We start from the raw sequence: 13,945 nt of genomic DNA, 5'->3' as shown, positions 1-13,945 counted from the left end.
TGGTTGGACATAGAAAAAAGTTTGTGTGCAGATTCTCTTCAAAATGTGCCTTTTTTAGATGTGCCTGTTATGGAAATGTCAATCTGGACAAAAAATACATTAAAAATAAATTCTATGTTTCAGTTGCCCAAACTAATCTCACCACTATCAAATATTGGATTAAATTAGACACAGGCTTTAGGAAATGGTCATAGTCAGTTTTACAGTTTTACATCAACTAGTTAAGAATGGCAATATTAAAACATTTGAGCAGTTAAAGTCTGACATTGGTGTTCCCAATACTGATTTCTATAGGTATTTGCAATTATGATCATTTTTGACATTTAATAAAGAGTGGGAACAACTCTTGTTGAACAATTTCTGGTACAACAATTAGATAATGGAGAAAAATAATCTCTAAATTATACAATATTATGTCAACTATGGATGCGAACAACTCACAATACATAGGACAAAGATGGGAAGTGGAGATGGGAACAGATATACCAGAGCACATATGGGAAGAGATCTGCACAGAGGCACATCTCACAACAAACTTGAGCATCTGTTGGGAATTCAAATGGAAAGTGATAACCAGGTTTTTCAGAACACCAGAAATCACTGCTGGAGAAACTGTGGAGCTATTAGTGCTAATCATACACACATTTTGAAAATGTCCCAAGTTAGCTTTGTTCTGGAAAGAGGTGTTTGATGCCCTGAAGGTGATTTTCAAACAGGACATTCCTTTGGATATTAAAACTGCACTATTGGGAGTGATACCAGCTGATGTCAACAACCGATCGGGAAAATACCTGCAGAACATATTGCTCACTGCTGCATTAAAAAGCACCACTATTAACTGGTTCAAGTCACACCCACCGTCATACAACTTTTGGATCCAGAAGGTCTGGGATATTTGTCAAAGCGTTCCAGGTAACCATGGTAACCATAACTCTGTAACAAACAGCTCGCTGCATGTGATTAGTTTTACTACAGGTTAGAGCTCACCTTGTTTCACTGCTCTGACGTGTTTCATAATTATGATTGTCTGAGAAAAATCACCATTAATTGTGTATAATTTTAGGTAATTTTCTAACAATAACACTCCTAATAAATGTGATTAGGCAGAATCTACCTTGACCGTTAACCAAGGTTCTATATGGACAACCTAAAACTATTTGTGCCTCTTTATTTTCAGCTACTTGTAACTTCTGTAGATTATTCTGTAGAACAACTGATGCACGATCTAAGTAGGAAACTATAGTTGTTTGGTCAAACACTGAGGAATACATTTTCTACAATATTTAATTATGCCCACACTCCTCCCCATTTTCTGCAATACATAATTAATTTGACTGGTCCACGACAGTTTAGAATCCGCTATTACTCCCAACAATTTTGTTTGTTCTACTTGTTCAATAATCATATTTCCTGAAGTCAGACGTAACATTGGTGTTGTTTTTAATAGGTGTTTTGAACCAACTACCATGCATTTAGTTTTTTTGACATTAACTACAAAACAATCAACTCGATGAGGAAACACCTTACTCAGAATCAGAATCAACTTTATTGACCAAGTAATGTATGTTATACACACGAGGAATTTGACTTGGTGAACTGTGCTCTCTCTAATAGTGTAAACATTAAATAGTGTAAACATTAAATAGTGTAACAATAAACTAGAAAAAATAATAATAAATATAAACAGTAGTGAGACTAGAATGTACTCTGCCCGTACGGTGCCTATAAAAGGTCCAGTGACCTAAATGAATATCCACTAATACAAATTTCACGGTAGACCGAGGGGGAAAGCGATAAAATAAAACAAATTTCACTCAGTGTGAGGTGGAGGTATTAATTGTTGAGGTTGACACACACACGACACAGAGAACAATACGAATGATAGAAAGATCATGTTGCCTCAGAGCGTCAGAATGTGACTGAGGTGAAAAAGAAATGGTCAGACATAGAAGCGGAGAAGAAAATGTGGATCACTCTCCATAGGAAGAACGTCTGTTCAACAGGTGGTGGAAAGGGGCGGAGCTTATTTCACAGACAGAAAGCTGGAGGATCATTAGGGAACCCCTCTGTGTTATAACGAGGCGGAGGCGAACACAGATGCACTATATGTACCAGAAGCATGGGATTAAATTATATTTCCTTGTTTGAAATAATAAAGATGAACAGGTAGTAAAACACCTTTGGAACTATTCACAATATTTAATTTAAAGGAAAACCATATTTTTATCAGTCCCAGGGTGTTTACTGGTCACTGGTGCTGGGGTGAGTGAACCTCCTCCACCTTCCCACAGCACCTCGTCCTCACTGGGTGATCCTACCTATAGGTCTCACTGATCTCTGTAGATCCTCTCCCTCCGGAGTCTCCCATGCGCCTTGTCCTCCAGCAGTGCCTGATAAGCCACTTTATGTGTATGACAGTTTATAAATCAGACCCCTGGGGCCTGATTTATAAACACCGCGTACGTACAAAAGAAAGCGTATGCCGCATATAAACAAAGTTTAGGCCAGAATAGGGGGCCACATCCCGGCGGGGCGGTCTGGCTTGGCCTCTGGAGGGGGCCCTGGCTTTAAAGAACTGAAGCTCGTGGCGCAGGCGGCATCAGCAAGGGGCGATCTGGGGCACCGGGGGGGGGCTAGGTTGGGGTGCCTGGGGGCCGGCGGTGGGACTCCCGGCGGCCCCCTGGTGCCTTATGCGGCTTGGGGTGTGGTCGTCCGCCCTGGGCGGGCTGCTCCTGGTGCTGCATCCATTCCAGGTCCTCCTGGCATGGGGTCGGGTCCCTGCTGGCTCTGGGCTCGCCGGCGGGTGCCCGCCGGCTGCCCGTTCGGCGTGGCTCTGGTTGTCTGCTGGGCGTGGGCTTCGGCTCCTCCGCTGGGGTCTCAGGCGGGGAGTTCTCTGGGCCCTCCCCTCGGGGGGCTGGGCGCGGGGGTGTGGGTGTTGGTGGGGGGGTGGGGGGCTGGTGGGCTTGGGGGTTGGGGGTTGGGATCGGTGGCGTGGTGCGCTGGGTCCTTGGCTCCTTGGGGCCTTCTCGGGTGTGTATGGGGGGGCAATGGCTGCCTCTCGGCTTGGGATCTTGGCGGCGTTCGGGGGGCTGCTTGGCCGTGGGGTGGTCGCCGGGGGCCCCTAGATTTACCGCTCTTTCTGCTGGCCCAACTGCTTCTTCAGGCCCGGGGGCGGCTCATGGGTTTTGCAGTAGCGGTTCTTGGAATTACATTTGTCATGGACGCACTGGCCTCGGGCTGTGGGATAACACTCATACTGGGCTCAACCATAGACACGTTGTTCCCAAATACCTGTTTTATGTAACTTCCACTCACTTCTTCCTCTGTTCACAGCCACCACCATTATTCCTAAGCCGCACACTGGTCACCAGACTGGCTTGATAACACAACAATAAGCACAATATACACAACCACAATTTCACATCGCATCACTTGAAACTTATTGACTATTCCCCACCCATTCGTTTTCCTATCTTGTATCCCTCCTCCCTGTTAACTCCCCCCCCCCACCCCCCTCACCTTGGTGTAACACTGCCCTCTTTTTTACATCCTCCCTTTAATAAAGTATTTACCCTTCCCTAGGGAGGGCTGGTGATGGTCACAATTATGCAATGAAATAAATTCATTTATTTAATTGCAATAATAAAATATGCATTGCTGTTAAAAGATTGCACTTCTTGTAGTGTTAACCTTCAACAGCATGTGCAGACAAGGTAAAAAAAAAAGTTTGGGACTTATAAAGAACAACCTGGCGAGCTAATGTGTGCACCTCCATGGCAGCTCTGACCCTGCCATATGCACAAAATCATGAGAAACAGGAAACTCCGCCCCCAACAGGAATCTGGACTCCTTCAGTGCTTTCAAGTTTGAAAATTCTATGCAAAAACTAACTAAACTTGTGAGGAAACCACGTTCTCCGTGCTGTCAAGTTGTGAAGAGACTTTTGGAGAAAGCATCTACAAAAGTGCAGAGAGTGAAAAGTTTGGATGCATGGAGAGGGCACACATCAGGGCCACTGTCACCATTTATTTCACTGTGCACAACAGTACACCCAATATGACACAGCTCTTCACCCTTAAACTGGACCAAGCCAACAGCCATGCCTACCTTCAGGAAGAGGTAGTAAAGATCAGGAATATAATTGTTGAGAAGGAGGTTTACATGGTCGACTCAAAATATGCCCATCAAGAGTCCTACTTTGAATACCCCATGCCTTCCTCTTCATTTGATGGCCTCTTGGACATAACACACCATATTGGACTGGTCGAAGGGAAGGTTTTCCTAATACCTCATGGAAGAAAATGTGTTGCTGTGTCTCTTATACATCTTGTTTACATTGTTTTGGCACCCCCCTGCAGGACCTGTATTGTACATACTTCCATCAAGTAACTAATGATTATCCTAAATCTAGCCATAGTACTGTAATATGTTACATGTGAAAGGTTCCAACAGAACAGTGATCAGAGCATCCGTAGGCTGCACAAAAGTCAGGAATCTTTACTTCAATTTTCACTCAGTAATTTCCTGTAGGAATCATAATGTAAGAGGTTTTTTAACAAACTCTTTTAACAAGATAAATCTGGTGGTATCAGCCTTACACAACTATGATGCATGATTAAGTCATTTTTTGAAGAGAAAAGCTGCAATTTTAGCTCAAAAGTTCAAACATCCAGAATTGTAGCCACGTATGTAAGAAAAGCGAAACATATACACATCAGTCAAGATTCTAGCAAGATAAAAGTATTTACGTTTGGCAGATCACTCACCTTTCCTCTGGTTCCACAGACTCAGTCAGAGAGCTATTCGGGTCAAGATGGCCGCCGGTGATGCCGTGGCAGAATTCGCCGTAAGGCATCTAGTCTTTATATATGATATCTGTGGTAGTAACGGTTCTAATCACAGAGTAAAGCTGATGTTGATCAACAGCTGATAAATGCAGTAGTTTGACGTCTGCATTCCAGGGAGGAACCAAATGTAAGAGGAATCAGGGGGCGGGGCTAGAGCTGTGTTTGTCAGCAGGTTGGACGCTCTAACGTCACTCTGCTGTTTTCACACTGTGAGCTGGTGACAGACGCACACAGACGGCAGCACTGACAGCCAGCAGCTTCTTCTCTACAGCAGCAGCTGAAAAGGCTCTGAGCTGATGTGAGGTGAGATGAGCAGCTTCACTCTGATCACACACTGATGTGTCAAACATCTGCTCAATTACAATCGGAATTGATTAGTAACTACAGTTAGAATGTAATTACAATCATAATTGGAATTGAAAAAAATATATTGCTGTAAATCATAACTGAATTGTAAAAAAATTGACTTTGTGATTGTAATTGTAATTGTCATGAAAAATCTATTTCAAATCAATTACAATTTAAGTAAAAGTAAACCTGTGGAATTCCACAGGTACATAATTAAGTTAGTAGAACTTTTTTCTATAACTTTGAGTGTAAACTACTTATTAATTACTGTGAACATTCAGGTTTACAGTGCTGACAAAAAAGATGCCCACACCAAGAATATTAATACCAATATTTTCATTGATTAGGAAGCCTAACAAGGTAACTAATAAATGAGAAACTAATTAGATGATAGATAATATTTACTAGTGTATTTTACAGCTGATTTAAGACATGGATCAAACTGACCCGTTAGCATTAGAGATGCTAACAGAAAGCTAACACAAGAGGAAGGTTAGGTTTTAGGCAGTGGCTATCCGTACGGTTGCGTATCAATATACCAACATTCTATTCGTACGCAGCGCCCCTATTTTGCCAGTTTAGGTCACGTGACTAATACTAAACTTTACCCTAAATATAACCCTAGCTCTAAAAATTGTTGCTATATCTTTTGGTAACCAGAACATCACCAAAATTTCATCACCTGTTCCAGAACCGTTTAATGAGAGAGTTGCAACAACGGAAGTTCGAAATAGACGCAAATAGTTCCGGAAGTTATTCAAGGGCAATCCGAGTGACAAAACAGGGATTTTAGGTAATTTGTTGTCAATAACTGCATTGATTTACAATATATATACAGTACACTGTCATATGCCACCAACGTATTATTAATTAATTAATGAATAATTAGTGAATCATGCACATGTTTATGGGTTTAGATACGCTGATGATAATAATAATATGATTGGCTGTGTTTCTGTGTTGGTTCCTACAGGCTGTTTTTAACATGCATATTCCCCTGAGATTGGGTTTATTTTCTCTTATTTGAAACAACTTTTGGATGCCCTTTAATAACTAGCTCTGATTAGTTTTGTGGTCGACCAAAACCTTGAATTTCAGTGCCTTCAGTTTGATAAAGAGTGGGTTTGATGGTTCTCTCCACGTACTTTTATTTAATGTTTTTATTGCTCTTTTCTATAGTTTGAATATTTTGTGTTCCCCTACATGTCCACACAGTAAGTTATAAACAGGAGTATGAAGGAACAGAACAAGGCATATAGTGATAACTGATTTAAAAAACACTTTTTGTAATATTACAGTTTACGTTGATATTTTGGCTGATTTCCAAATATTAAACATTTTGTTTTGTTTATTTGAGTCAAACCAACTCTTCAGTTCCTTTAAATTATTATTATATTATTCTTAGTCTTTTATTACTAGTTATGTTGTTTTTGGTGATAAAGTCATTTGTTTTTCCTACTTTATTTTGTCCTTTTTCATGATGTCATTCAATACCTTTCATGTGGTTATGTGGTTTCTGTTTTCCATCAGTAAACTGCTGTAATATTTCTTTCTGCTGATCATTCTTGTTAGTTTGGTTTTGTAGTCTTTGTATAATACATTTGACTTTTATTAAACCTTTATTTTAACCATAGCTTTTTGTGCAAGTTTATACTTTACAAGATTCTTTACCAGAGGACAATTTTTTGTAGTTTTTATTGATATGAAAATTTCATAGGCTTTGTCTGCATCGTCAACACAAACTGTTTTCCAGTCTTGTTTCATCAAGTCAGATTTAAAGAATCCAATAGATTTAACAGTTTTTTTTCCCCTTTTTATTATCTTATATTTTCTTTGTTTGATCTTTTAGAGTTATGGATGTTTTATTGATTCCATAAGTGTAAATGTTGTCTATTAGTGTCTCATTATGAGTTTTTATCCTGGTTATTAATGGGTAAAGGCTCATGATCTACATTGAGTTAATAAATTCCTTGATCTTATAGTTTTTTTTTTGGGGGGGGGGGGGGGTTAATAAATAAATGTTGAAATCAACACATGTAAAAAACTACTAGTTTTGTTTGATTTCTCACAAATACTTTATATTTTCTCTTGAAATAATTCAACATATGTTCCTGGTGTTCTTTATTTACAGCTTATCAGTACTTTTTTTTTATTCTTTGTTTCCATTTCTACAAAGATACATTATTTTACACTGTGACAATAAAAAATCAATAACAGCAGCCTGATGACCTGATGGAGGAATATGTGAATAAATATGAGGCACTCTGTGCTTGTCGGGGATCTGTGTAAACTCAACATTCACCAAGTTTCAGAGATTGTTATTACTGTAAATTTAGCCTTAAGAACAGTTTTAAACAAAGTTTGATTTTGACAGGTTTGTTTTTAAGCTTCTACTGTTGAAATATATGACTGAGATTTCTCCATCCTTTTAAAAATTACTGCAAAACTGTTCTTCACTGTAATATTCAGTGTGTTTATGAGAAATAATAAAGTTCTTTGTGAACTGATGTTACACTTTAAACTGACTATGGGGAGCAGCTTCAGGTTTGACTGGTTTTGACCTCAGCCTGATTCTCTGATGCTTATTTAAGATTCTGAAGGTATGAGGATGTGAACGTACTGTATGTGAGAGGATCACAAACACTGAACTGCTGTTGTGTTCAAGACCACACTATCCGAGACCAGAATGCACCGAGACCAAGACAAGACCAAGACCGAGACAAGACCGAGACCGAGACCATAAACATTTTTTTTTTTTCAATTTAAAAAAATATATTAATAAATAAAATTATAACAAGGTTCAATAGTTAAATAACATTCTCTCTTTAATTTAGTTTCTTTTAAATACATTTGACGGAGAAAAAAGGTGCCTGCAAAAAAATTAACTAAAATATTAAAACTACTACTGCTACTGATAAATTCACAATTATTCTACATATTTGAAAACAATATTTTTATGTCAGCTGAATGTACAGCAAGTGTTTAAAAGCATTTCTGCCAAGAAATGACATGTCTGGTCACCTACACACCACAGTGTTTCCTCTTTGCTGGGATCGGGCATCGTTTGAATTTTAACGATTCTGATTCCAACAGTTCTTGTTGAGAAAGATTATTATTCTTTTGGATACAGTGGAAACAGAAACTATAAGAAATAGTTATGTTGTGAACCTGTTTATATTGTGGGGAACATATTATATACAAATATGTAATTGGAGTCTAAAGCCACAAAAAACATCGCTTTAAAAAGAAAATAGACTAATATAAGACCTCTTTACAGTTATTTGAGTCCAGGCGATGACGCGCTGGTGACGACATAATCCAAGATGGCGGCGGCCCGGACTATAGCCGACACTATGTAATAAAAGCCTTAAAAGACATGGATATAATGAAAAGAGTGGATGGACAGAGACATAAACATGCAGACTTTCACACTGACACACGGACTTATTAAACACACACGGACCTCGGTAAACAGAACAGGTTTTTCCGGACGGCAGGCACTAGGACCCAGAGGCGGAGTAAGTGTGTTTTCCAGAGTTTTACTGGAATTTTTACCAGTGATTAGTTTCTATCTCCCTTCCTAACAAACTGAAACCGTAGCCACACGCACGCACGCACGCACGCACGCACGCACGCACACACTCACGTTAAGGAAGGTTGTGGTCATTATACGGGGTGGATTAAAGAATGAATAAAGGATTGTTTTATCCCGTTCTTCTCCTTGTTATCATCACATTATAAAAAAGTTTAAAAATAGCAGGAATTAGTGCTGGTCTCGAATGGTCTTGAGGGAAAATCCCGAGTCCGAGACAAGCCCGAGACCTTTAAAATTTGGTCTCGAGACCAAGACCGGTCTGATGACAGAGGCAGGGGGCTCACACTTAAAACACTGTGGCCCAAGGCAGTGCTACCTTTACCTCAGCTCTCCTTGTCTGCAACAGAAAGGACGTCATTAAAAAGATCATCATGTAAAAAACATTAAAACATCAAGTGATTTTTCATTGAATTAATGTTTTGGCAACAGACTCAATGTCTATAGAAATACACTATTATAGGGATGTAACGATTCACTCAACTCCCGATATGATTCGATTCACAATACTGGGTTCACGATACGATTCTCTCATGATTTATTTTACAAAATGGGACTGTAGACAAATGATGACTGAAAAATATTCCTTTATTTTTTGGGGAAAAAAAACTAGAAAATACTGTACTATTTTCCTTTTATATTTAATTGTCAAAAGAATCCCTTGATAAACTATTCAAAACAATGCAATTTAACTAAAAATACATATTGAATGAAATAAATAAAGGAATAATACAAATGAAGAAGAAGGGTATTAAATAAAATTCTGGTTCTATAGTAAACAATGCAAAACTGCATAATAGTTCTTTTTATTTTTAAAAGTGCAGCTGAAAATGTATTTTGTGCCTTAACAATTGGACTTTAGAAAAATAAAAATAAAAAACAGTCTGCACTGTATTTACGTCAGATATTTGTTTGGACCAGCAGAGGGCGCTGGTAACCCAGTGGTCGGTTGGCATGCAGATATTATAGCAGTGAAGAAGAGATGCTATGCTAGCAGACAGAGCTAATAGAAAAACTTGACTTTTACAGATTATCACAGAATATTACAGATATTCTTTCGGTGCTAAAGGGGTAAAGAATCATTTAACATGTTTAAGAGTAGAAGGCAGCCATAAAGAAAGTAGTAGCAGATTCCGCCCGCCACCTACACTTTTTGACGAGAAGGATAATATATATAGCGCCCTCTGCTGTTTAAAAAAAGTACTGTGATTCAAATTTCCCAGTATTGATGTGAACAGTGATACCTATGAATCGATTTTTAACTGCCTTACGATTAATCGTTACATCCCTACACTATTACATACAAAAAAAATCCTAACAGTTCAAATGAACATTAGATTAAACAAGGCATTTGTTTCATTTACTATGCATTTATGCTGATATAACTTACAAGTGCAATTCAGCAACTGCCAGTGTTCATAACACTTTTAATTAATTTAAGTTAATGTCTAGCACAGACATATACACGTAGGAGAGGGTGATATGGGGAAAGAAATCATATCATGATTTATTCTTTGTAAAATCGCGATCACATTTTTTAACCACTAACCCTAACCCTAAACAAACCAATCCACCTAATTAAAATCATTGCCCTAAATGGAAAAAAATGATAAAAGATCATTTAAGACAAGGTCATTTTCAAATTTTATTTTTAATTGTATGTAAGCAATTTATCAAACTGGTTCCAAGAACAATTAACATCAAACAAAAGGGCTGATGTTCTTATAGTCACACAGTCTTTTTACTTTAACTCAAGTGGTGTAGCATTAGCATTAGCAACACTTGCTACATAACAAGGCAGCAAATCTGTGTATCATTCGTGTAACAAAAACATGAAAAACGAAAAAAAAAACACTCATTATTTGATATTTGTTTCCAAAGCCAAAATGAAAAAACAGAAAACGCCTTGTTTTTCAAATTCAAGCTCTTTTGCTTCGGTACATAAAACGAAAAACGGAAAACGAACACCTTTATTAGTTTTCTCTATTACTGATTTGACAAAGTACACAGCATATCAGTCAAGTGATTTCCATTTGATTTTTAGGTACAATTCATGTTAATAAAATCCAACTTCAAGCAGTGTTTGAACGCCTCATTTCACACAGTTTAGACAATCATATCCTTTACAATATAAAACGTTACTGCTTTGGTTCCATTAGGCCAGGGTGATATGGACCAATTTTCATATCTCTAAATTGTTCCTCAAAATGGCAAAACGTGATATAAACAAGAAAACAATAATGTGTCAAAGTCAGTGGAGCCACAAAGACCCTTTTATTAATCACTAGCAGCACAATAACATTTTGTGTCACTTTTGACTTTTTCCTTCATTAAGGCTGAAATGTGATTAAATGATGTCGTGTTGCTTTTTCAGGGCAGCTCTGAGTTGTTGAAAGTCGTTTCTAAAGTAAATCACATTCAGGACACTGTCTCTTTAAGAATGCCTCAGCAGCAGCTCTGCTACAGATAAAGTTAGTTACACACACACACACACACACACACACACACACACACACACACACACACACACACACACACACACACACACACACACACACACAGACTTATAGCATCCTTAAGACGGTACATATTAACTTGGAATCTCACGGAGTATCAACAATATAAACAGTGAACAAAATTGGGTAGTTACGTACAGTCTCAGACGTTGTCTGTCCTCTAGTTTCAGAAAGCATGTTGACACCTCGGCGCGTGTTGTGTGAGAAAAACCCGTTATGGCTGCTTGTCAAGACCCGCCTTACGTTGCTTCTGATTAGTTCATTATTGCGTGATCCCTGCCGTGGTTGGTTAGATTTAGGCACAAGGAGACATGGATTTGTCTGGGATTGGTTACCTCGGTCAGTCAATCAGGGTTACTCGCGCTACGGCAAGCCATGAGGACCAAAGTTTATTATCATGAAGAAAAAAAAAATCTATTGGTGGGGAAATATAAGCGTGAGAAGTGTCAGGTGTGGCGTATGGTTGTGAGAATGGGTTAAATTGCGTGACTGTCACACTCAAAGCGTGAGGCTTGGCAGCTCTGCATTAAAATGGAAATGTTAGCTTCGATACTTTATCAGGCTAGCATAGGTCAATGTTAATAGCGCGTAGCCTCAGAGTTTAATGTTCATTATTGACCTCTGCATGCTCTGATTATCAACATTAGATCTATATGTGTTTTTCTGTGTTCCTAATAAGAAGCATGAACTCACTGAATAAATAAGGTCTACGTTTAGAACTGGACAATAACAAGAATGTTAAAATTCTAGTTTGTGTCTCAGTAACTTTGAATGACAAAGAGTGGAATCAGTGGTTTACAAAGTGCTGATTGTAGGAAGTGAATCAGAATTTGAGATTTTCCCACAAAGATGAAAAACCCTCTGCAGTTCAAAAGTAAACACGTAGCACAGAATCCATTTAGCTAGCTAGCTCATATGCTAGCTGGTAAAAGTATGGACTTGTTGGCTTTGTGGTACAGAAAGTAGCTACAGTAAACATTAAAGCTTAAATCACACACTTTACAGCTTTACATTACAGGTTGTATCACAGGCTGTCCTTCACATTAATGTTTCCTTTAAACGCAGACAACCAAGTATCTCATTGTTCTCACCTTCTGTTCCTGCTATAAAGGTATTGATGCTTCTGGAAGACCTCATCCACTCAGAAAAATGACAACATCAGCAGTTTCCATCCACAGCTTTGTCCTCCTGTAGCAGCAGAGTGTTTGTGATGGTGCTGACTCAGCAGCGTGATGTTTTTGTGTTGTTGTTGTGTTTGTGTGAAGGTGTGTCTCTGCTATGGATCAGGACGACAGAGTGAAGGGAGGAGCAGGACCAGGACCAGGACCCAGCTGTGTGTCTTATAAAAGTGATCAGTCAATGAGTCTACAAGCTGACTTCAAAGGAGGTCCATCTACTGACCCACAGTGAGTCCACATCTAGTCTTTATGTTTGAGTCTCTGATTGTCTTCATTTTCCAGTGTCTCCTATTCCTGTATAAAAGCTGCTGGGACAAATACATCTCTCCACTGTGGGAACAATAAATAAATTGGATAGTCCGATCCATTTGGGGTGGTGTGGTTCATCAGATGAAGGAAATACAAGCGCAGTGGCGCCTACTAAAAATGAAACTGTGAATGAACACTGCAAACTCTACTGAAGTCAAAGATGTTCACTATGAATGTGAATTAAATTTAAATGGGGCGTTAGGAGGATGTTTAAGAGTGAACTATATTTATGAATAACTCAAAATGATCCCATCACATATGATATTATTAGTCCCATAATTACCATTAATATAAGATTACTGTCATATTTACCAGTGAAGTTAATTTCCTCATTACAATAATTTTTGAAAAGGTTCCATCTAATGTATTTTTTTGGTATTGCATGTTTTGAAAGCAGCAACATTTTTTTAATTCAAATCTAGTTTAGTCCTTTATTTTAAGTTAAATACCATAATACATTTTCTAAATTTGCTTTTTATTGTTTAATGTATCCATCGACTCATGACAGTGATGAGTCGATGGATACATCAATTTACTTCAAACAAGGTCCATCTACTGACCCACAGTGACTCCACATGATGGTTCAGGTTCACACAGGATTTATTTGTACCTGAAAACAAGAGCAGGAAATCCTGTTTTGAGCATCTGCCCCTTGATGCTCAACGCACCCTTTTGTCAAAGTGATTTTTTATTTAATTTTTTGTGTGTGTATGCGTGCGTGTGAAAGTAATAATAATAAACAATAATAAATAAAACCAAACAATAATAATGTAGATCTACCTTTGTCAGTCACATGATCTACAACTGCCCTCACTCTGCCGTCACGAAAGAGACGAGGCCTAGTGTATGTCTGATATAAGTGTAGTCGACGAGCTCAGTGGTAGATCTCTTGCCTCCCGTGCGAGACACCCGAGTTTGCAACCCAACGTATTAATTAAGCTTTTTTTTTTTTTTTTTTTTTTTGGGGGGGAATTTCTATTGTATTCTTTGATAAACTTAAAACAATATAAATCTATAATTTAACAAAAAAAAAAAATCTTAACTACAATAATCTGTTTAAATCAAACCTCTGACAGCAATTCCAGAGCAGGATTTAATAATATTACAAAATAGCCAGAGGCCTGACAGAAAAATAAATGAAATGAATAGAATTAT

The 13,945-nt window shown here is 38.3% G+C and overlaps 2 protein-coding genes across 4 annotated transcripts in view; both read left to right on the top strand.

Moving 5' to 3' along the window:
• The window catches only part of nr1d2a (nuclear receptor subfamily 1, group D, member 2a), a 44,456-nt gene extending 33,133 nt beyond the window's left edge, over positions 1-11,323 (top strand). The window contains exon 9 of the mRNA XM_028470051.1: positions 11,266-11,323. The gene's annotated coding sequence lies outside the window, so the exon portion shown is untranslated. The remainder of the gene's footprint in view (positions 1-11,265) is intronic.
• Positions 1-13,945, top strand: part of LOC114477622 (NACHT, LRR and PYD domains-containing protein 3-like) — a 425,926-nt gene that overhangs the window by 395,137 nt on the left and 16,844 nt on the right. The window contains exons 1-2 of one of the 3 annotated variants that reach the window (XM_028470044.1): positions 5,023-5,150; positions 12,569-12,709. The exons of 1 other annotated variant lie outside the window; for it this stretch is intronic. In XM_028470044.1, the coding sequence (XP_028325845.1) occupies positions 12,582-12,709 (128 nt within the window). In that variant the 5' untranslated portion in view covers positions 5,023-5,150; positions 12,569-12,581. Of the gene's footprint in view, positions 1-5,022; positions 5,151-12,414; positions 12,710-13,945 lie in introns of those variants that run through there. One more of the 3 variants, XM_028470045.1, reaches the window with a different exon arrangement.

Source organism: Gouania willdenowi, chromosome 16 (genome assembly GCF_900634775.1).
Source record: "Gouania willdenowi chromosome 16, fGouWil2.1, whole genome shotgun sequence".
In the NCBI taxonomy this organism is placed as follows: domain Eukaryota; kingdom Metazoa; phylum Chordata; class Actinopteri; order Blenniiformes; family Gobiesocidae; genus Gouania; species Gouania willdenowi.
Note: the sequence above shows the minus strand (reverse complement) of the source record. Positions and strands in the feature narration are given on the sequence as shown.